The 23,773-nt window shown below is 41.4% G+C and overlaps 2 protein-coding genes across 2 annotated transcripts; one reads left to right on the plus strand and one right to left on the minus strand.

The window, feature by feature from the left end:
- Nucleotides 1-1,526: 1,526 nt before the first annotated feature.
- Nucleotides 1,527-5,098, minus strand: LOC149275837 (carbonyl reductase [NADPH] 1-like). Its single transcript, XM_089504238.1, has 3 exons — nt 4,810-5,098; nt 2,300-2,407; nt 1,527-1,963 (listed from the first exon to the last, which is right to left on the minus strand). The coding sequence occupies exons 1-3, from the start codon at nt 5,096-5,098 to the stop codon at nt 1,527-1,529; spliced, it is 834 nt and encodes a 277-aa protein (XP_089360364.1).
- A 3,590-nt stretch (nt 5,099-8,688) lies between these two features.
- LOC149275838 (SET domain-containing protein 4-like) lies at nt 8,689-18,153 on the plus strand. Its single transcript, XM_089504239.1, has 10 exons — nt 8,689-8,761; nt 9,365-9,460; nt 10,381-10,418; nt 10,786-10,874; nt 11,157-11,586; nt 12,482-12,656; nt 14,674-14,755; nt 15,214-15,294; nt 15,871-15,994; nt 18,016-18,153. The coding sequence occupies exons 1-10, from the start codon at nt 8,689-8,691 to the stop codon at nt 18,151-18,153; spliced, it is 1,326 nt and encodes a 441-aa protein (XP_089360365.1).
- The last annotated feature ends 5,620 nt before the right edge of the window (nt 18,154-23,773 follow it).

Genomic DNA, 23,773 nt, shown 5'->3' on the forward strand with positions numbered 1-23,773 from the left:
ATTATTATTAAATATATTAATTAAGTAGCACTGAAGTGAGGATGAAGTACACAGTGAGAAATGGCAGGCTAAGGCTTACCAGTCTCACACAGAACAGAACAATCTCTCTCTGTAACGCTCGGATGCAGCACAGCAGTGTTGCCAAAGCAGTCACAGCGAAAAATGAATGGATCTCTCAGGCAAGCTCTGGTCTTATAAAGGCGCCTTCAGAATTCAAAAAACAGCAGCACAGGCATTGGACGAGACCCTTAGCGTTACGTCACAAGAGTGAGCTGATTGGACAGACGAGGATCAGCTCACTCCTGTTTGAAATTTTGGCGGTTGCGCGGCAAAAACGAAGACGATCACGAAGAATCTTCGAATCTTCGTGATTGTGAGTCTTCGTCTTCGCCTACGGTTTGCCGGCACTGTATTCTGTTCTACGTTCCTTCGGAACGAACAAAAAAACGGCCTCTTCGTGCTCGTTTTCATGTTCGCCCGAAGACGAATGCACAAGTCTAGTTCCTATACATTCATTAAAGCGGCCGCTTCTTGTGCTGTTCCTGTACAGCCGCATGCAGCTCATCCGAGTATACTTTATACAGCGCAGAATATTTTTCATGGTCCTGCAGGACCGTTGAATGAGCGCAGTGGCAGCTGGAGTCCTGTTTTATGCCAAGTCATCATGATTACACGGTTTACACTGTTAAAGAGACAGTTTTACAACGATTTAGCATCTGTGCTGACCTTGTGATTAGACATTGCATTTACAAAAGTGTTGCACATGAATTATATGAATGAATGGCGCCCCATTGTTTATTAACCTGCTGAGGGGCTCACATCTCCCCCAATAACTGAATTACCCTCTATGCACAATATACACCCGCCAGCTCAGACAGCATTTACGGTGGAAAAGAAACACAGAATCCGACGGCCCGTCTAGACTGCCTATTTCTCCTGCAGTAACGACTCGGACCTTAAATCGTTCCTTGGTCTCATCTGATTCCGGATAGCTTTACGTCTGTCCCACGCATGCGAAAATTCCCTCACTGTTGTCAACCCTACAGGGAGGCTGTTTTACTTATCTACCACCCACTCAGTAAAGGAAAACTTCCTTACATTACATCTAACCCTGTGCATTGTCACCCATCTTAGCAATGCGTGTGAGTGTATCTGGCAATTTGAAGGCTAATGTCCGATACTGGTTTTATCGATGACACCGACCAGCAAGAGACTTTGGAATAGTTCTTGAACGCGTTAGTGTGACAAATACTGGAGGAAGCACAAGTCCGAACAGATTATATTTATTCAGAAGTAAATTAATTTCTAAACAAAATATAAAAACTAGCTTAATAATAAGTGCCGTTATATTTTAACATAGAGGCAGCTTATTAGAAACCGTCCAGTTGGTGTAGAACCACAACAATCACCAAGCATTCTAAAAGGAAGGGCCAATGTGCTTTTTGCAGGCTGAACATGGGTAACCCGACAGCTTCCTGGCGGCTAGGCACAATCGAAAGGCTCTGTGATAGATTATTTGGTAGATGTTACCATTTCACTACTTTCTTCTCGCTAACCAGCTCCCCGTGAGGTGAAGTTACATCTTGTGGAAGTAGAGCCAGATACACTGGTGTCTCCGCACCTTCATCTGGTGACTTGGTGGCATTAGGACCGGCCATATCGGTCCTCACCCACCCTGGACAGCAGGCATTTAGCAAAATTCCATCTTCTTTTCTTGTCTCACTTAAGAGCCTGGCCTGGATCCTTGACAGCACAGTCACTCCGATTTTGGACACTCCATAAGCAGAGTTTGGCCAGCCTTCTTTTTGGTGGATATCTTGCTTGGCTTCTTCTACAAACTTCTCCATGAGCTTCACCAGTTCCTCCTCTGTGATAGAGTCACTTCGGAACACCTCCTGTAGCTTCGGGCTGCAGCGGCCTAAGGAACTGAAGCTAACCATGCTGGATACGTTGACGACTCTCCCTGTTGAATCAGAAGACAAGCAGTTACTAATGGTGTTCCTCTACAAGATAAAACATTAAGCTCTAGCATAAAGAAGAACCTTAAATCAATTGTTTTTGTGAACCCTCTTGGACACTCTAGAGACAGCAATGAGAGGGGCAATCACTTACAAACCATGGCATATATGTGTGTTCCACAAGAACAAACAAAACAAAAGCTGAATAACTCTTACAAACAAGTTACACTGTGACCAGGAGACAATCTCAAACAATTGTTTTTAATTTTGATCTCACAGGCCTGGAGTCTGAGCAGAACCCAAAGCTGTTATTATCACACTCCCCGTAATAAAGCACCTACCGTGCGGCTTGATCAGCGGGAGCAATTCATTGCATGCGTCTCTAGTCGCAAAGAAGTTGGTTTTCATGGTGACTTCAGCTTGGATGCCGAATGGGGTGGTGTCAGCAGCTATCAACATAAAGATACGGGGGTTATTCGAAAGTTCCACCAGCCACATCATAGAGATACAGTGTGCAGAGCCGGTGAAGGCTGTCCAAACCTTGTCTCCGGATCAGGTTATGAGTACAAAGCGTAAAACATTGCCAAGTGATACAGTTCTCCCTGCCTTAATCATTGAGGAAACAATGATCTCATTTGTTATAAAAATCAAAGCACTCAAATGTTCTTATTGGATTAGAAGGATGCAGTTGGTTTGTTTAAAAAAAAATGAACAAACATTCTAGAACAAGGCTGTTAGCCCTCTGAGCCGGCTCCATGGAAATGGCTATTTGGCTTCTAATTTTTTGCCCTTGAACCCCAAGGTTCATAGTGTTTCACACCATACCATGCGAGGAGAGTCTTCCACTGTGCAGTTTTCAGCGCAACAAATTGTAAGCTTGTGAGCCGGGCTCTCTCTACATAATGTATTGGTTTGTCTTAGTCTGTCAATTCTCGTCTTGTCATATATGTACTGTATTAAGCACTGCGTAAATTGCCGACGCTATATAAATAAAAGATAATAATGTGCCATATGAGCCCCAGCCTATGGCCGATAGACTGATGTTATTCCACAAATGGCCACAAGGGGCATTAATCCTGGGTTTCTTCTTAGGGCTATCCAGGCAGAACCTATGGCCAATGTGCATAAAACTTGCAGAGGTTCAGATTTACAGCCATTTAAACTTACAGCTGCTATATGTACATTTTTAGACTCCATTGTGTTGGGGAGATTTGTCTCCTTGCACAATCAGAGAAAACAAGAAATACCGGTTGCTGTAGGAATTACCCCTGAATCTGTGCTTTCATTGTAAAGCATGAAAAAAAAAAAAATTCCAAGCAACAGTTTAAAATTATATTTGTTTGCACGAAAGTACATTTTGTTTGGGAGGCAGGGAGTTTAAATTGTAAAGTATACCAAGTCCAAGCACATTGTTGATAAAGGCAGCAGCAAAACCCCCATATTGACCGATTTCCAGTTCTCCTTCCTGACCCCAAAATGCCAATTTTTAAACATTAGACAACCCGAGTAAACACAAAATGCAGTTCCTGTATAGTACTAAATCAACCAAATGTAGCTGATAATAGATTTCACCAAACATACCCAGACGTGATTTCTGCCGGCCGGATTCAGTGCTGAAGGGCCGCACTCTGCAAGTTAGGAGTCGCAGCAGAGGCTTCACCCGTCCCCTGTAGCCACGGCTTGCCAAAGACCTCCGGTGAGTGGAAACATTGCCACCTAAAACACCTTTCTACGTATTTTGCCGTGCTAAGAGTTAATTTGGAGATTATACTTCCAGCCCTGTTATATCCAACTCCCGCCAGCCCTGTTAGATATAACTGTCCCCAGATTCTTCAAACAGGGCTAGTCCAAGTTCATCAGGCCCACCATAAGGTTAACTGGTCCAAATTAGTGCTCCTGTTTGGGTCACACCGACAGGAAAGTAACCTGATAGCCCACCTATGGAAGATGTATACTGCATCGCAATAAGTGCTGCCCTGAACAACATTAACTTTTCTCCAGGTAAAATCATCACGACTCGGAGCCGGGCGCTTTAAGCCCAGCGGCCGCTTGCTGATGGTTGTCAGCCGCTACATCTTATGTGCTCCAGGACTATCCTGGCATGCCAGATGTGACTACACATATGTATGTTATGCACCACCGCAAAGGCTCCACCCTGTCACCTGTATAACATACTCTCCAAATAAACACTCAGCACCCCAAATCATGTACAACAGGGGCGATTATTGTAACGCTGGGTGGGGGGAGGCTTTGCCAGGACAGGGCAGCATTGGGGCTTATTCTCCAAAACAAGATTTGGGATTTCAATTCCCAGAACTCACCGAGTGTTATAAAGGGACACTCCTGGCAAGTGTCTGCTAGGCCCTGCATAATGCATAATTCAATCTCACTTACCTATGCATTATGCAGGGCTACGCGAGATATTCCTAGAGCAAAGGTTCAATAGGTTTGTCCCTTCAGAATGTAAAATAAGAAACTGCAACTCTCCTGCCAACTTTGTAAGTTCAAATTGTTATGCAACACATCGTTACACCCCGTTTACCCGCTGCACGGCGCTGAGGAGGATGATGCTGCAATATTTATATTTTATCATTATTTTTGTATTTGGAGTTAAGTTTCAATGAGGCCATAAGGGATCTAAATTACATTTAAACAAAGAATTGGGGGGGGCTACATTTGAAGCATGAGAAAATAAAGTATAAATTTTAAGAAAAATACATAGCAGTATTAACCCTCTGCATGCTGCCTGCAATCCACAGGTTAACCCCTAATACACCAGCACACTATATTGACTCTTAGCATGCTGCCCAGTATATAGCTCTTGCCCAGGTTTGCAGGGCCCCTCACTCACCTTTAAATGCAATGCCGGCATTGTTAATGAGCACATCCAGCCCTCCGTACTTCTGCTTCAGGAAGTCCCTGAGAGCCCGGATACTCTGGAGGTCATTGATGTCCAGCTGGTGGAAGTGAGGGGACAATCCTTCCTTCTCCTGCAGGGCCTTGACAGCTTCTTGCCCCAGCTTGGGGTCCCTGGCTGTCAGATACACATCTCCCTTAAACTGCTTACATAAAGCCCTGACTACCGCCAGACCCACCCCCTTATTGCCCCCTGTGACTACCGCAACCCTTACACCAGCCATACCGATCCCAAGGAGCGCCTGACCGACAACAACTAAAGCCTGCTGACCAGCGAGGATTCTTACAACCAGCAGCCTATCAACTGGTTCTATAAAGGCAAGGGAGCTGGTATTAAACGCTCCTCCCCGTGAGGGCGGGGTGAGCAGTCAGAGGCAAAGACCTGCCCACCCTCCCACTTGTTGATTTTAGCTAAGAATGTGGGGCGCCACCTGCCGGTTAAAAATAATATTACCGGTTGTCTGCTACATTGTTACAGTCACAAAATGATTGCACCCATAGCGGTATATACAGTACTGTATTATTATTATTATTATTATTATTTATTGTTTAATATAGCGCCATCAGATTCCACATAACAATTAATATATAACATCAGAAGATGGCACACAGAAACAACAAGTTTCTGTTTTAGAGGCCGGCCCTGCTCAAAGGAGCTTACAATCTACACAGCCCAATTTAACACAACACGACATCATTCGACATGTACGCAAATACTTTAACATTCCGCCAGAAAAGAGGGCATCTGCATAAAGATGTATGGATTTACTGTGTAGTGAATGCAGGGATGTCTGCAGCTTGCATTTTAGTTGTAATTTTTATTTATTAAGCGCTAACATATTCCGCAGCGCTGTACAATCTAAAGATGGGATGGTTAACAAATACATAATACCGGTATATATACATTTACATATACATACACAACAGGAGCTGAGGACCCTGCCCGTGGGGCGCTTTGCTATATAAAGTTCCTGGCTAGAATGGTCGGCTTTTAAGGTCTCCGCTCACTTTTTCCAATGAATAAAACTTTTTGGTTTATATAATGTTTATTCAACTGTGTATTGGTCTGTGCTGTAATATAAATCAAGCGAATGAAAAACTAAAATATAAAAAAGAAAACAAAGAAGGAATTAAGAGAGAGAAAAAATTTAGTAGAGGAACTGCTGCAATACTACCAGTGGGTAGTGATCCCTAAATACCTAAATACCAAAAAGAAAAATATACAAAATCTATAAATTCTGGTGCATGCGCTAGCTCCGAAACAAAAAACCAGTGTATAAAAATAATATATTTAATAAATGCTTATTGCGTCAATATTGAAAATATATAATTGAACATATAAAAATCAATTGATATAATATACAATCAACTTGCAAAACAAATACACAAATGCCAGTGACGAGACACGTTTCGCCCTCAAGGGGCTTCTTCAGAGGATTTTTAGAGCTGGTTCAATAATATGGACACTGTAACCTTTAAGAGCTGCTTTGTGGAGTATAAACAGTATAGTATGGCCGGATTCAGTACAGTGCGCCTGGATTTAGTTCAAAACTGTGTATATATCCCTCACCAGGTTCAATTCTATTTTACCCGCGACCCAGATTGCAGAGTCATGATGACTCTGTGAATGCCCCACATTTAAAATAGAATTGAACCTGGTGAGGGATATACACAGTTTTGATAAGCATCTATTAAATGTATTATTTTTATACTCTGTAGCCTGTTTATTTGTTTTGGAGCTAGCGCATACACCAGAATTTATAGATTTTATATGATGTTTATGCCTTGTCGACCGCCACAAAAAAAGTGGGGTAGATTCCAACTGAGATGCCATGTGACTTTTAATGAAAAAAATAAAATAATAATAATCATTATTGTTATTATTATGCATCAGCAGGACACATATTTCACAGGTTACTGACCAGCACATATAAAGTGCTGTCTCATGTAGTATGTGGGATGTATACAGAAAGGAATTAATTATCTGGCCCAGTCCAGGAGAAAGGAAGATGGTATAAGGATACATTCCACACTTTGTGCATCTCTGCTTACATCCCTGCCTTATAAGCCTTTTCATCCTTACCAGTATAACCATAGGACCATTTCTCCAGGTGCCGTACTACAACTCCCATGATGCTTTGTCAATACATGGCCTGACAAAGGCTGGATGGGGACCATGGGAGCTGTAGTTCTTCACCAGCAGGAGAGAAGCTAAAATGTAAAGAGATTATATTTTTAGGGTTTTTTTTTCTGTTTGTGTATCACTTTTCTTATGTGCGGTATCTTTGGAATAAAGATCAAATGGCATATATGTAACGCGACTGCTGTATACCGCGGGTACGGTTATATGTGTGCTGGCGCTATATAAATCAATATAATGTAATGTGTGTGTGCGCCCGAATTACTGAGCGATGTGAAAGGGTATGGATATCCCCTGTAGATTGTAAGCTTGCGAGCCAAGTCTTCTTTACCTAATGTATCAAATCATCTTAGTCTGTTAGTTCTAGTTTTATCAGACCCTTTGAAAGTAGGGATTGTAAGAAGCTGCAAAAATTATTGGCGCTTAATAATAATATTAATTATTATTATTATTTTATTATTATTAGTCTTATCTGTCTCTCATGACACAATAACAATCATTACACAACACTGTGGGGTAAAGAGGAGCTGCAGCCCCCACACTCCCTACAAGCAAACAGTTAAATCCCAGTGATGTCACTAAGAGAGAGCCAATCAAATCAGGGGGAGCGGCTTAGTGACCCGGAATCCCGGATTCCCGGAAGTGAAGGCTCTGTGCTCCACATGTGTGTTCAGGCGCTATGGGGCTGCTGGGCGATGACGTAAAAATATCTCTGGATCTGCAGATCGCGATCTATTTCCAATGTGATCTGATTCATTTACCCCAATAGGGGAGTTTATTTATTGCGTTGTGTGATTTGCCCCGGGGTGGAGGTATGTGTAGATATATGTCCAGGGGGGGTGAATTACCGTGATAAACAGCTGCATTCGTGCAATAGTTATATATAATATTATAATACGAGGAAGGGGGTAAAACGAATAACGTGATACTAGCTGACTGTATACGTAGAGATACGTCAGACATTTCTCTGATCTTCTTGGTTTGTTGAGACGTTTAGTGTATTAACATTAAATAAAAAATTACTCCATGACTTCATTTATTTGTAACATAATTGCAAATAAATGTATCTTTTTATGAAAAAAACAAACAAACATATTTGTATTACCTGGAAATCATATTTGTTTTCTATTTCAATATAAATCATTCTTTATGTTAAGAGAAAATCAGTTTACCGTTTCTATGTGTTCTCACACCAACAGCTATGCTGGAGTATGGAAACCTAAGTGTGCATGCCATATAGCTCTGTTTTAGAGGGGCAGTCCCCCTTTGGAATCTTGTTCTCTTTTACGTTCCTCCCCTGATGCCCCCCTTTAGTAGGAGCTCAGAATGTTTGTATCACAGCGTTCTAAAGCCCTAAGAGGCATGATAATGTGAACAGCAGATAAAGTGTTAATAAACTGTTTAAATGTAATGCATATATAAATATACTCTTTACCAAAACTCTTTAGTTCTCTAAATCTGTAGCACAAGGTGACGCGATGTCCTGGAAAGCCGTACCCCTGACCGTATCCCTCAAATAAGGGGTCTTTATCTGATATGCTGCATGTACATAATACTAGTATTATCTGCATGTCCCCACTAGTTTCATGTGTGTCCCGTGTTACATGTCGCAGTCTTTAATAGGTATTTGTGGTGTATTTTAAGGCACTGAGACCACGCTGAAGGGAAAAAACTATGAGACTGAAGTGTGGCCGGACCGCCCGACGGAGAAAGAAGAAAAAGGAGAAAGTACCCGGATCCAGCAATGGTAATCAGGCAGTAATGGGTTCTTTTGTATCGCTATGTAACACATCCGTAAGTGGAAATACTGTGGACTTTCTCCTTGTCTTTGAACGACTCAAAGACTTTAATCAATCCTTGGTTTTATCTTTGGTTCACAATAGCTCTATGTCTGTACCGTGCATGCTTATATTCCCTTACTTTACCACTTATGATGGGAAGCTGTTCCACTTATCTACCACCCTCTCAATAAAGAAAAACATCCTTACGCTACATCTAGGTTTAAGCTGCGCATAGCTGTTTGGATCTATACCCTGTTTTATTAACACCTGCCAGAAAGCATGGCTGCAGCGATGCAAAGCAAGCGAGTCCAACCAGCTACCAGTGAAATCAGACGTTACGTTTATGTCCGCGCTGTTATTGCGCAATCAGTGCCGTACCAGTGGAAACAATATTATTGGCTTCTTCAAAGCTTACAAACCATAACGTTTCAGACCTAAGCTTCCCTTAATTACGTGGTCCCCGTATATTTACATCAATATATTTGCAATCTAGTGTTAGCCACCGTTGCCATCTTGGGTCGCTCCTGCCATTTGTTTCTCGGTAGAGTCTAATTTGAGCTCTCCTTTAGTGAATTGCAGCTGCGAGGATGAATACATCCAGCTTCATCGGTGGCTGAGAAAGAGAGGATTTGGAGACAGACGCTTGAGGCCCGTGGAATTCCCAGGTGAGGCTTAAGGGTGACACTATGTTATGTTATTTTATAATCATTATTACCATATTTGCTCGTCTTATATTCAGGGCCATCTTATAACCAGACCTCAAATAGAGGTCTGACTATAAGACTAAGATCCAGATCTCTCGCAGCGCTGCAGGGGAACCGGATCCTCCTCTCTGAGGGGGGGTTCGTTTTATAATCGAGCTGATACGGTAATTATAGAGCAGATTCTGTAGAGTACAACAGGGACCGTGAGAGGTGACAATAACGCTAACACACGTTACAGCATACTGACACAGAGAGAAAAGAGGGCCCTGCACATATAAGCTTACAATCTATTAGGAGGTTAAGGGGAATGAGACGAGGAGAGTGGTTGCTTGGGATGATTTGGTTGTAGGAGGGTGATGTGGATAAGTTTGTGGTCTGGACGTCTCAAAAGTGGGGAGAACAGATGGTTTCTTTTCAGAATGCAGGCTGTCGGTATCGGCAGTGAAGATTGTAAGCTTCCCTGAACAGGTGGGTTTCAGCGAGTTTAAAGTTAGAATAAGTAGGGAAAAGTCTGATGGAACAAGTAGAGAATTCAAAGTACAGGGCAGGTAAAAACCTGAAAATGCGAGTGTCCTACGGGAAAGTGAGTGCCCTGCCGTGAGCTGCGGTTTTCACTATAGGGGTCTGCCTAGGAACGTCAGCCCCTATATAAATTAACAAGCGTGAGTAGGGCTTAAAGCTTTTCAAGGGCCATCTTTCTCCAAGAATCTGAGAATTCTATCTATCTGCTCAGTATCCGGTCAGTCGTGATACTGGGAGGATGTTCTTTCTGAAATCTTGTCTTTTTTGAAAGTTATATATATTCACCTGGGGAGAGAAATTCTCCCCTCCTTATCCAGATGGTATTAGTTGCTGCTCTGATGACCCCATCTGTTTTACAGACACGGGGAGAGGACTGGCCACCACGCAGTCCCTGCAGGTACGTTGTTACAGGGTTAATTCTTGTCCCTTTAACTCGTTTGCTTTCTTCTCCTTGAACCCCCGTGTTGTAATTGTCCTCCAAACACACAGCGGTTTATACTCGGTGTCCCTGTCAGAACGTTTGGGAGGATCCCTCGGCAGTTTGGATCCTGCCGTGTGGCAGAGAGGTGCAGATTCGGTTGAACTTGGTAGGACATTCGGACTATTCCTTCCCGAATTCAGCCGATAACCTGTATCCTGATTTTTGGTGTTACGGACTTGCTGAGCTACCAGGACGAGCCGGGCTCTGCTCGTTAGTTGCCTTGTTTTAGTATAATCACCTCTTATTCATTTTTTTCTTTGTTTTTTTTTTGTTTTTTTTAAAGCCTGGTGAACTGATCATTTCTTTGGCAGAAAAATGTCTGATCACAACAGACACCGTCCTGCAAAGCTATCTCGGGAAATATGTCAGAGCGTGAGTAGTTAAAAAATATTACATTGCCGCTGAAATGTTGCTGATTCCTTTCATGGCGTCTAATAAAAAAAAATAAAAACATATAAAAAATGTCGATATTCTTTGAAATTGCGGAATAATTATTTGGAATAAAAACATGTAAAGAAGATGCTGAGCACGGATTTTATATACAAGATAATATTTTTTCTATTTCAGTATTTAAACTAATAAACACCAATACTTTTTACAGCTTGTCAGCCCTGTTGGTATAAGCAAAATGAACATTATTCTCTCAATTTCCAGATGGAGTCCCCCGGTATCACCTTTGTTGGCTTTGTGCACGTTCCTCGTCGCAGAGCGTCATGCCGGCGACCGTTCCCTGTGGAAGCCATACCTGGCATTGTTGCCCAAAACCTACAGCTGCCCGGCTTACTGGGACCCAGAAGTCGTGACGTTTCTTCCGGAACCTGCGAAGCAGAAAGCTTTGGATCAGAGGGCTGAGATTTACGATCTGCATGTCTCGTCGGCGCCGTTTTTCAAGTCGTTGCAATCTTTATTTCATGAAAACGTCGAAAACATCTTGACGCATGACGCCTTGCGGTGGGCTTGGTGTACGGTGAATACCAGGACTGTGTATATGAACCATCCCCAGAGAGACTGTTTCTCCGCCGAACAAGACGTATATGCGCTGGCGCCATACCTAGACCTCTTGAATCACAGCCCAAATGTGCAGGTAAGTTGACCGTGGCTTTGAAAGGCAACCACTAAATGGCGTGTCTGTATCTTCATGGATAGCCTGACTTGTGGGCCAAGTCATCCAAAAAAAATGGGGTAATTCTCAGGTCAATGGTTCAAAAATAATAACCTCTCAGCCATAGCCAAGTCCTTTATGGAAACCAATTTTCGGCACAAATGTGGAAGAATTGTCTCACGTGCAACATTTTAGCCGGTTATTATTAAGTATTTGCTCTTTGGTCACTTATAAATTTATATTACTCTCCAAAATTCTAATCTCGGGGAGCACCGCAGGATGTTCAAAGGGAAACTCCAGCCATCATATGCACGATAATGCATATAAAAGCTGATGTCCCTTTAAATTTTAAGATGTTCTCTCCCCCCAAAATCATATAGGGATTCTGCCCACCCACCAGGAGATTTATTCAGCCAAACACATTTCTATACATAAATGGGAAGCCCTCCTGTCGGACCATTGAGGACGAGGGCAGCTACTCAATAAGGGCTTTCATTTATAAGCAAGCATATAAAATAACTCAGAGTACCTTAACATGCATTCTTCTTTAGTATTATTTTTATTATTATTTATTGTTTTATATAGCACCATCAAATTCCATAGGGATGTCGGTGACAATAAACTGTAAACCTTTGTTATGACTGCTTGTATTGTCCTCATTCTGTATTGACATAAAGAATGACATACGTGACATATATAGGTATATAATGATTGCCCATTTACAGGTTATATATAAAAAAGGGGCTGAAAACGGACTGATCTACAACATTGTGTGTCGTGTTTGGTCTGTCTTTTTTAGATGATATTTAGAACATTACAAAAATAAAGCCTTCACGTGCATTGCTGTCTTCTGTTTGTCCCCATTTCTCCCTAAAAGGTAGAAGCCGCGTTTAATGTGAGGAGTCGGTGTTACGAGATCAGGACTAATGTTCACTGCAGGAAACACGACCAAGTTTTTATTTGCTACGGACCTCACGATAACCAGCGGCTCCTCCTGGAGTATGGCTTTGTGGCGGCCAGCAATCCTCACCAAAGTGTTTATGTGACAAAAGGCGAGTACATGAAATAGCAGGAGCCTTAAACGTGTCCAACAGATTATATCTCCAGTGGTGCTGCAGCTTCCATTCCAGACCACCTCATCATCGTGGGGGATACGGGCAACAGCTGGTGACCTATAGAATATTATAAGTGACAGCGGGTTTTGGAACGCATGCAGATCGTTATCCCACAGAGCTCACATTCTAGACACTATCATCACCAAGTTCTCTAGAAGAAGGTGTCCGGACCTAATATTCTGACGGACAGCTGGATGGCCAACGCTGGTCATTGCGTTATATATATATAATATATATATATATATATATATATATATATATATATATATATATATATATATAATTATACACTCAGAGTGGCTTTAGGGAAAGACTGAGAGTTTAACGTAGTAGCGTGTGTAGCCAACAGCAGATCAGCAGAGACGCGTTAAATCTTACGATTCTACAGTGTCTGTGAGCTTTCTGTTGCCAAGCTCTAACCAACATACTTCCCATCAGCACTTAACCAAATCATGGTCGACTCTTCAGTGTCAGAATGTAGGGCTGCAACTAACGATTATTTTAATAATCGATTAGTTGGCCGATTATTTTTTCGATTAATCGATTAATCGGATAAAAAAAACAATATGCAAATTTTTCGTTTATTTAAAATAATTTAATAAACTGGATGTTAAAAAACAACTTAAAATTTACATTAACATTCTTATTTTGTTATGATGTAATAAAAAAACAATATTTTCAAAGTACAAGAACCCAAACACAATATTTATGAAACAAAATAACCCCAAACATTCTGAAAAGAGGTGGACTATTACTGTTCAAGAAACCTTGCCCCAGCCCTGGCACTTTGCACCCAGCACTCAGCACTTTGCACCCAGCACTTTGCACCCAGCACTTTGCACCCAGCACTTTGCCCCAGCCCTGGCACTTTGCACCCAGCACTTTGCACTGTGCCCCTGCACCCACTCTCCAACTCTGCCCTGCACCCAGCCCTGCCCCCACATTCTGCCCTGCACCCACTCTGCCCTGCATCCCCACCCCCACTCTGCCCTGCACCCAGTCTCCCACTCTGCCCTGCACCTACACTCACACCCTGCATCCCCACTCTGCCCTGTACCCAGTCTCCTGCCCTGCACCCCCCACCCCCACTCTGCCCTGCACCCACACTCACACCCTGCCCTGCATCCCCACCCCCACTCTGCCCTGCACCCACACTCACACCCTGCCCTGCATCCCCACCCCCACTCTGCCCTGCACTCAGTCTCCTACCCTAGCCTGCCCCCCCCACCCCCACTCTGCCCTGCACCCACACTCACACCCTGCCCTGCATCCCCTGAAACCCCGCCGTGGACCCCCACCCTCCGGAACGCGTCACATCCGTCACGTAGCTGAAAGAAGGCGGAGACTGCAGAGCGCGTAGCAGAAGCGGGGAACGCTCGCGGAGGTAAAAGGAGCCGATTGCTCCAACAACGAATCGATCACTCGATTAATCGATAACGGATTATCAGAATGTATAAAGATCTATCCGAATCCAATCACAGCACATAGGTAAAAAAGAAAAAAACAACTAGTTATGGTAATTCTATGATGATGAATGTCACAAGCAGGTCCCTTACACCTTGTGCAGGTATTTATGGAGGTGGCCATTTAGCGGTTACCTTAGTAGGTTTGGGGGAATTGTGTAAATGGTGTAGCTCATGGCGCTGATATATTACTTATTACATCACCTAATACAATTCAGTGTTAAATTGCTGTATTCTTCCTCGGAATCACCTATTACTCCTGTTGACAGAGCAAAACTAGCCCATACAGACACATTCTGAGATACAATGTTGTTGTTAAGTTTATTTAGTAGAATTCAGTAGAATTCAATTAAAATGTATCCAGATTGCAGTGAAGCCAAGTAAATAACAATTACCAGTTAAAGTTTGGACTTTGTTAATCATCTATATTTAGCGAATATTATCCCTTTTTCATGCTCTCAAAAATGCTGATTTTATGTTTTTTGTTTTAGATATCATCCTTCAATTTTTATCTTGCAAAGACCAACAGCTTAAGAAGAAGTGGTCACTTTTGAGGGAGAATGGCTTTCTAGAGTAAGTTATGCTTTCGTTATATATTCTTTGCATCTGGATCAATCGCCGAGTATAAATGTTATTACAGTATTGCATTATTAGCTATGCTAGACGTGACTGCGCATGTATCCGTTAATGGAATTCCATGTAAAAAAGCTTGTGGAGCTAATTATTTAACAAGGACCCCTGCCAACTATCCCAAACCACGATTGTTATAGTCTCCTAAGGTGAAACTATCTTAGATTGTTGATTGGTGCATTTAAAGGGCCAACTCAGTATTTTTTTTTTTTTTTTTTGTGAAGATAAGATGTATTTGATTATAAGAAACCTAAAAACATAAAAAAAAGTAATTCACCGGCTACCGCGTTGCAAACATTACTCGGTCGCCCAAAACATTGTGATAATTGTTTGGTGAGTATACGCAAGTAACATACACGGATTGTCCCACTAAGTTTGTAACGTATTCATTTTCCACCCAGGAATTTAACGTTCGGAATGGACGGACCCTCCTGGAAGCTGCTGACAGCCATTAAGTTACTGAGCCTTGGTCGAGAGGAATTGTACGTGAATTATTCCTTACTGGGAACGGATTATCCTTCGTTGTAGTCTCTAGGGGTCTGTTCATTAAAGGGGGACCCTCATCACCCTGCCCAATATGTTCTTTAAGTAAAGCATTAGGTATGCTTCATCTAACACCGTCCTACTAGGGAACTAAAATATTTAGGAGGTTACGTTGCGCGCTATGTTGTGTACGACGCCACCGCCACACTCTTCTGAGCTACACGAGACAATGAGGATAATGGGTAGGTGGGTATTCATGCTAAACATAAAGTTGGGTGAAATGAATGATTTAAGAAAGTGCTTAAGATGAACCATTAAGTATGTACTTTATGCTTTATTAAACAAAAAATGGGCAGGATGGTGGGAGATCCCCTTTAAGGCTTTATGGTATTTTTTCTTGTTTGTTCTTCACATGTATTTATGAAGCACAAACAGAAAGTGGGATGGGAAAAGTTAACAACCATTAACCACGTTAATACCTCCGACAACTGAAGCATGCCCTAGTTTTTGGAGTCAAAATGCACAATGCCACATTATAATGATAATAATAACAACCACTTATTATTTTAATTTAGCATGAGCTGGAAGAAGGTGCTTCTGGGAAATGTAGTTTCCAAGTCCAATGAACACAATGGAAATGAACTCGTTAAAAAGATCTGCTTTCACATGCTGGATGAGACCACCAACAAACTGAAAGAGGTGGGCCCGCAATCCGCATAAAGCTTTTAAGGGTGTGATACAGGACTTTTATAGTGATGTGTATACCTCTTTAAGGTATGAGGGCCCTCTTTCCCGCGTGATGTTCCTCCTTTGTCGGAGCTCGGAATGTTTGCTGGGTATGAGGGTATCACAGGGTTCTAATGAAAATAGAAAAAAGGTTTATACGTTAAATTGTGTAAATACCTTCTCTGACGACCGTTTCTGTGCCCTGCTGCCTTTCCCGGAGCTCCGCTTCTCTTGCCTCTTGTTGTTTTCTGTCTACTTCCGCTTCCACTCGTGTCTTCGTTAGTCTGGCCTCTCAGGGAACTTCTGCAAAAGGACAAAGCCAGGCGGACATCATCTCTTTGGTTCCTCTAATTGGGGGAGAGGATGTGCCCAGAGCCTCCATCCTTTTGCAGAAGGGCTCCGGGAGGCCAAGTTCAGGAGAAAGAAAAATAGACAAGGGGAGTAGCGTTTAAAGAAAGAAGAAGAGGCAAGAGAAAAAGCGGTGCTGCAGGGAAGGAGGCAGGGACAGGGAAGCGGATAGAGTAGGTAGACAGTGTGAGTGAGTGAGTGTGAGAGAGAACTCAAGAGTGGTTGAAAGTGTTTTTACATTTTAAATTGTAAAGGGGGGTCAAATACTGCACTCCTTGGATTAGAGTACCTTTCTGGATTTGTTTTTAAAAATATAGACAAAAGGCCTATCTTCTAACCGAGCAATAATATATCTGTAGGTCTACAACTGCACAGTCCCACTGTGCACCCCATTTTATTTAGATTTTTATCTTACTAGACATGTATTGTATTAGATTAGCGCAGTTTGTCCAACATTTGGCTGTTCTTAAGCACTTGAGTTTGCCAATCCTCACCTATAAGGAGCCAGCTATTTACTGTAAACTTGTAGGGGTTTAAAAACCAAAACACATCCTTGAGTATGATACAGTCCTCCTAAATCTGGTTGTTTATTTGGGGCAAGATTAACCTCAATTGACCTAAGTGGAACACACTGGTAGGTCTTAATAAAAGCAAGCTAACAGAGGCACAAATTATCCTCGCCTTTATCCTTTGATCCATTTTATTGCCTCAATTACACTCCCCAATGCCAGTGAATGTAGAGAAGCTCACAGAATACAATACATTCTGCCTGGTGTAGGAATATACCCCGTTACCCACACCACTCTTAAATTTTGCCTCCCCACTTTTGGCCGATTTCCCCCCCCCCCTTCCTTAAGTGTCCCCCCCCCCCCCATATCCCTTCTCATGTGCCTCCTTCTGCCCTTTCTACATCATTGTGATGGAACTGTGTACTTGCTGCCCTGATCACAGAAGCTCAGTAAATGGGACCCCTGAGGTAAAACCCTAAAGTCTGTGTTGCGGTTCATTGACTTGCATACCTAACTTTTGCTTGGTATGGTTGTTAGTTTCCATGTGTAGAAGAGACCTGTGACCAAATAAACTGTATTAACTTTCACCAAAGATTCCTTTAATCCACAAATTGTAAGTGGGGTTAGGACTAGTGGTTGTGCATTTATTTCTATTTCTATTCTAAAATCTATAGGTGCAGTGACAGCATTTGTACACCAGCATTATGTATTAGTGGGTCATACCAATAGACTGCAATAGACCCGTACCTCTCCTATTAATATCGGTAGTTAATATCAGTGCCTTTATATGTTTTTAACAAAAAATGATATTTTAAGTACAGTGGTCCAATGTGGGTATGGAAGCTTGTGGAGGTTATCCTTAAATTCCAACAATATATTAAACATGCTGACACATGCCCAGAGGGAAGGGCAAGTTTTCTAGCCATGGTCCCTCAGAGATTTCCTCCAAAATGGGGATTTCTCTCCTGAGTGCTAAAGAATGACTCTTTGTGAGTCCAGAGGTAGCCGCCTCCTTGACCTGCTTTAAGGTCAATTAAATGGGAAAAAAATGATTATCTAATAAAACATGGTGACACAAGGAAATAGACATGTTGCAAAGTGTATAATGCATTGATTTGTTTATTTATTCCCCTCCAGATTTCGTTATTAAAGTGTAAGAATCAAATGTTAGAAGATCACCTGGCTTTGGTAGAGGCTTTGAGGACGGAGGAACTGAAAATTCTTCAAACATCAGCAAACATCCTACAGAATGTAAACCACGTGGGCGATGAATAAAGAAGTTAATTAGGTTACTAAATAGCATCTTATGGCCTTTGTGCCTTTGTCTGAACAGGTTTTATGCATGTGAACCAAAAGAGCAACAATAACTTTAAAAAAAAAAGAAATGTTATAGCTCAATAATATTTCATTTTATTGTTATTTCATATATAAAATATATGTATGTAAGTATATATGTGTGTGTATGCGTATATATACATATATATATGTATAACGTTCAAACATTTGGGGTCACTTATTATGTTACAGCTAGAAATCTACTTGTTTTCCATGAAAACGGCAAAGTGACCCCAAACTTTTGAACATTAGTGTGTATATATACATACATTCTTAGTGTCTTATTTTAGAAGTTAATTGTTTTATATAAAAGATCAGAACCAGCTTTTATTCAGTGCATTAAAAATACCGTATTTGCTCGATTATAAGACGACCCCCCAAAATGTGCATATTCATTTAGGGGAAAAAAAGCAAAAGCCTCAATATAAGACTACCCTATAAGAAAAAAGTTTTACTAGTAAATATTCACGTGTAAACTATTTTTTCATATTCAATAAAAACTGATTTTTATCTCCTTTTACTTGTCAACCTGCCCCTAGTTATGCACATCTGCCCCCCCAGATATGCCTTATGCCCCCTATATGGTACTCTGCCTCCTAGATATGCCTTATACACTCCTATATGCCACTCTGCCTCCCTGATATTCCTTTTAACCCCCTATATGACACTCTTCCCCCCTGACATTCCTTTTAACCCTCTATATGCCACTCTGCCTCCCTGACATTTCTTTTAACCCCCTATATGCCACTCTGGCTCCCTGACATTCCTTTTAACCCCCTATATGCCACTCTTCCTCCCTGACATTCCTTTAACCCTCTATATGCCACTCTGCCTCCCTAACATTCCTTTTAACCCCCTATATGACACACTGCCTCCCTGATATTCCTTTTAACCCTCTATTTGCCACTCTGCCTCCCTGATATTGTGGTGTATTTATGTTGGGTGCTGCCCTAGACCTCACCGCGCGGTCGCTATGTCCAATGCATAAAAAAAGGCACTACACACAGTCCTGGATCCGTCACTGATTGTGTATCCCTTTGGCATTCAATGGGTTATTTTTTGTATAATTCCTGGTTTACGGGTAAAACTTGACTCCTTGATATGTATCACCATCCCTGTCATATCTCCACTTGTCCTCTAGGTGTCGCTGCAGCCCGTCCTTCTGCCCTCTTCTTTCCCGCACATGTATTGCGCAACCTTTGAACTGTAGGAATTTATGAGCAGTAATGAGAGGAAATGGCTCACACATTATAAAATATGTAGCAAACATTCAAGGGCTTCCCATGATGTCAGGTTCTTAATAAACCATGCCAAACATTCCCGTATTTCACAGAGGGCTGTGGCGTGAGTAAGCATTTGTTGGGCAGAATTCAGTAGCTTAGTCCCTGTCTGATGGAAGGTGAGGGCTGATAGGACGCTGCTACTGTTTTGCCGACGTCTGAGTTTTCCTTGGGGCATCGGAGGCTCTGTTTCTAAATAATTATTATATATATATATATATATATATATATATATATATATATAGTGCCATCATATTCCACAGCGCTGTAGAATGCGCTCTTGTCATGTGACTCAAAAGAAGGAACTAATTAGATTATTGATAATAACTGGAAGAACTTTCGGTGTTGTTTTTCTTATTCGGTTAAACCTTTAAGAGGAAGGAATAAAATGACAGATCTTGTAGCATTTATTTGCTTATTAGAGAGTTCACCACAAAATCTACTCTAAAACCAGTAAACATTAGTACCGAGTAATATTTCATTTTTTATATGAAATGCTAGAATGTGAGTATAAATTAGGGCTGGTGATTCATGGGTATGGGAAGACATGATCTGGTAGCGGTATGACAATGTATATACAAGCTGAACTCAATATTAACCAGGTGTAATTACAGACTGTGCCCACTAGGCGCTGCTCTTCTACTGTAGGAGCAGAAATTCAGACAATCCCAATTGTGTTGGGCTTAAATCAATTGAGGTCGCTACCTGACCTAGAAGCTGCAGCCTTGTTGCTGCAGAAGCACTCCTCCACCGTGGTCCAACATTGGCTGCAGCCAATCAGTGGTTGGAAAATGCTCCTATTGAAATTAATGTGCGCGCTTGACGCTCATGCACGTGGGGGTTCTGAATAGACCCCCGACCCTCAGCATTCACAGAGTTAATACAGAGTTAACCACTAGTAGTTGCTGGGGCTGGGGGGGTGTATATTGTATATTTTAATATGCAAGCGCCTTTACCTTGGTTTATTAGCTAAAAAGAACCATAAAAGGTGAGATTTGGATGAAGTTACAGAGCAGGATTGTTTTAGACCCATATTGGCAGAAGTGTATTAAATTCTATATTTAAAAAATCAGCCAAAATTAACCCTATAAAAACCTATCCATGAGACTTTAGTTGCTAAAGGTGACAACTAAATAGTTACAAAAATGGACCTTATTAAATTCATTACATGTCATGGGGTATTTTTTAGTTGCCACCTGTATTCAAGCAGGGATTCCTTCTGTGGAATTACTGGGCATTAACAGTTGGTCACACTGTGTATAGATGTTTTGGAAATAAATACCTTATTTGTAGTAAATAGTCCGCAACCCAGTACAATAAGTTGTGTTACAGTAATAAGCCACAGATCTCAAAATATCCTGCATGGGCAAAGTGCAATTCTGGTGCAAAGTGCTAAACTGGGTGCTGTTGCCATAGCAACTAATAGAAGTTCCTTCTAATCTGTCCACTTTTACACAGCGACGCAAGGTGAGGGGCGGCAATGTCCTTGCACCCCATTCTGATTCTGGAAGAAGATGTTACATCAGCGATGGACAGGACCTCCAACTTGCCCCAAGTGCCAAGACCCCTCGTTACAGCTCAGCTTTTACCACCAGAATGCCACGATTACATAATCCTGATTATTAAACGTTTTATTTCTATGGCGCTCTGGGCCACATCTATACTCCACAGCCCAGATCTTTTTTAACTCCAAGAAGATGAGGGCACCAAAGAATATATAAATTTAGGACTGCCCCCCCCAGAAGCGGGACACTTGGGAGGTATGTCAGCGTATCTTGTCTTCTGGGTGCTAAAGCATGGAATTGGGTATTGTAAAGTGGTTTGTTACCCTGTGAGTTCCGCTCCAAACCCATTGTACAGCGCTACGGAATTTGTTGGCGCTATATAAAACAATAATTAATAATAATAATGATGTCATCTCCATTTATTTTCTGTCCGGTGGGACCCCTCCCCTCCTCTCCTCTCCTCCTCTCCTCTCCTCCTCTCCTTCTGCATTGTTGGCTGCTAATGTGTCAGGTTTGTCTTTTGATCTGTATTATCACATCTTTCCTTTTTTACAAGATCTTTTCATCTTTAAAAAGGTTTTTGTTTTTTTTATAGAAGTGAAGAAGATTGCCGCCAAGGACAGTTTTTACTAAAAAAATGTACATTTTATTACTTAAAGGGACATTGTCACGAAAAGAAAATAATTTACGTGGCATGAGTTGAGTAGAGCTTGGAAAGAAAACAGGTGTTTGAGTTGGTTGAAGATGTAGGTGTTTATCTACTAAACAGTTAGTTGTAGATGATGTAATAATAATAACGTAAGTGTATTAACACCGCACCATCTTTTGCCCTTCAAAATCCGCAGGTGAGCTCTTACGCATTTTACCGTTTAGTATCCTTACAGGGACTTCTGCAGAAAATGTAAAGGGACCACTCGTCAGATGACATCATTTAATATAGTATTATACTATATTTAGTTTAGTATACGTAAAGGGACTTCTGCAGAAACCCAACCCCCCCCCATGCATTTACAAGCGTGCTATCATGAACATTTAAAGGCACCCCCCAGCTATCCTATGTGATAAAGTTCATACACAGGATAGAGGCAGTGCTCCTTTAATAACATCAATAGTACTTTAGAGATATGCGGATATAATAATATATGAATAATATCTAATATACTAATTTTGGTGTTTGAAAAGTGCTATTATCACCCTAGCAACCGATTGAACGGTCGGTGAGTGGTCAATACTTCCAAAGCAAGGGTTAATAAATTTAACGGTACCTAAAAGGGGCAGACATGACAATTATATTATTATATAAATCAGTGAATCAAACCAAATTTGATTAGATTCAGATATAAATGCTGTCTGCGCAAGTAACAGGACCGGTAGAAGATTAGCGGTTCCCAGGGAGGCTGAAGATTTTTTTTTTAAAATACATTTATTGGTATTACTGATTTTGTTAAATCTTTTGCATAGATGTTAAGGTTTTAATTTACATTATTCTCCCATTAAATTGATTTTTTTCCCTTTTTTTTCCCAAACACAATTTTATTTTTATATTTATACATCTATAATTTTTTATATATATACATACAATTACATTTTTTATATTTATACATCTATAATTTTATATATATATATACATACAATTACATTTTTTATATTTATATATGTATATTTTTTTTAATTTACATTTTACTCCCATTAAATTGATTTTTTCCCTTTAAATTAGGGTCACCTACCTCCAAGTTGAGTTAGATGACCTTACCTCTGACACGGGGCGGTGGATACATGTAATCTTCTCTTTGTTACTGTAACATACAGCGCGTCTTGGAGTCAAAATCATCTTTCAATATCATAATTCCTTTTGTTTGGTGAATGCCTTAAGGTGACTTTCCCAATTGCTCGGAGTGAAAGGAACGTGACAATGGGTGGTCTGTTTTAGACAATTGTGGTTGAAGGGACAAGAGTTTATGTGGTAAATAAATCACACCCAGACTAAATCGCTCTGGCTGTGATCAGACACGTTGGGACCCAACACCTCGCGTACAGCTGTATATACAGACTACGAGGCATGAAGTCAACGGGATCCATTTATTAACCTAATGAGGTGTCAGCAAGTATGGGCCATGTGGGGCCCTCGTATGGCGGGGTAAGGGTTGGGTGATGTGATGGGATAGAGTGTTATTAAACAGAAAAAATGATCTAATAATGTTTTGTCCAGTTATTCAGTTGGGTGGTCTTCAATTGGTTGGACCTTCTAGGTATTTTTCAGGGCAGAACCCCCAAAAAAGTAAATTCTATGGCGGACAATGAAGAAGCACAGGCCTCGAGGGGCAGATCCAGGCCAGATTTTGTGGATATCCCAACATATGCAATGGCAGTTCAGTGAAAATGGTTTGAACTAATGAAATCCCTTGCGTTGGAAGCAATGATTTATCCGATCGCTTGTGGCCCTCGAGGCCTGGAGTCTGACACCGAAAACAAAAAATAGTATTAAATTAGCAGGTTTTGGGTTGCATAGGCAAGCATCATCTCTTGCTGGAGTTAAAGGGGGATGGGGTGTAGTGGTCAAAAAACTTTAAAAAAGTTATTTCAAGAGAAAGTCCTACAGAAAAACTATTTTCTTCTTGAGCATAACCCGAGCGCTGTATACAGTAATATAAACCCCAGCACTGTATACAGTAATAACCCCCCAGTGCTGTGTACAGTAAAGTAGGTCGGAATTGACTAAAACCTGGTTTTATCTAATTGTTATCTCAATAAACTCCTTTTATCTGGAGGCCGCCA

Source organism: Sceloporus occidentalis, unplaced genomic scaffold, assembly GCF_023333645.1.
Source record: "Sceloporus occidentalis isolate IW3139 unplaced genomic scaffold, rSceOcc1.0.p SCAF_262, whole genome shotgun sequence".
NCBI classification, from domain to species: Eukaryota; Metazoa; Chordata; class Lepidosauria; order Squamata; family Phrynosomatidae; genus Sceloporus; species Sceloporus occidentalis.

Excerpts from the sequence above, each read along its gene's own strand:
- LOC149275837 (XM_089504238.1), bottom strand. The coding sequence starts at position 5,098 with ATGGCTGGTGTAAGGGTTGCGGTAGTCACAGGGGGCAATAAGGGGGTG. Across the intron at positions 2,408-4,809 it reads TGCCGGCATTGCATTTAAAG|CTGCTGACACCACCCCATTC; the intron begins GTGAGTGAGGGG and ends TTATGTTGATAG. Across the intron at positions 1,964-2,299 it reads CCCGCTGATCAAGCCGCACG|GGAGAGTCGTCAACGTATCC; the intron begins GTAGGTGCTTTA and ends CTGATTCAACAG.
- LOC149275838 (XM_089504239.1), top strand. The coding sequence starts at position 8,689 with ATGAGACTGAAGTGTGGCCGGACCGCCCGACGGAGAAAGAAGAAAAAG. Across the intron at positions 9,461-10,380 it reads GAGGCCCGTGGAATTCCCAG|ACACGGGGAGAGGACTGGCC; the intron begins GTGAGGCTTAAG and ends TCTGTTTTACAG. Across the intron at positions 11,587-12,481 it reads ATCACAGCCCAAATGTGCAG|GTAGAAGCCGCGTTTAATGT; the intron begins GTAAGTTGACCG and ends TCTCCCTAAAAG.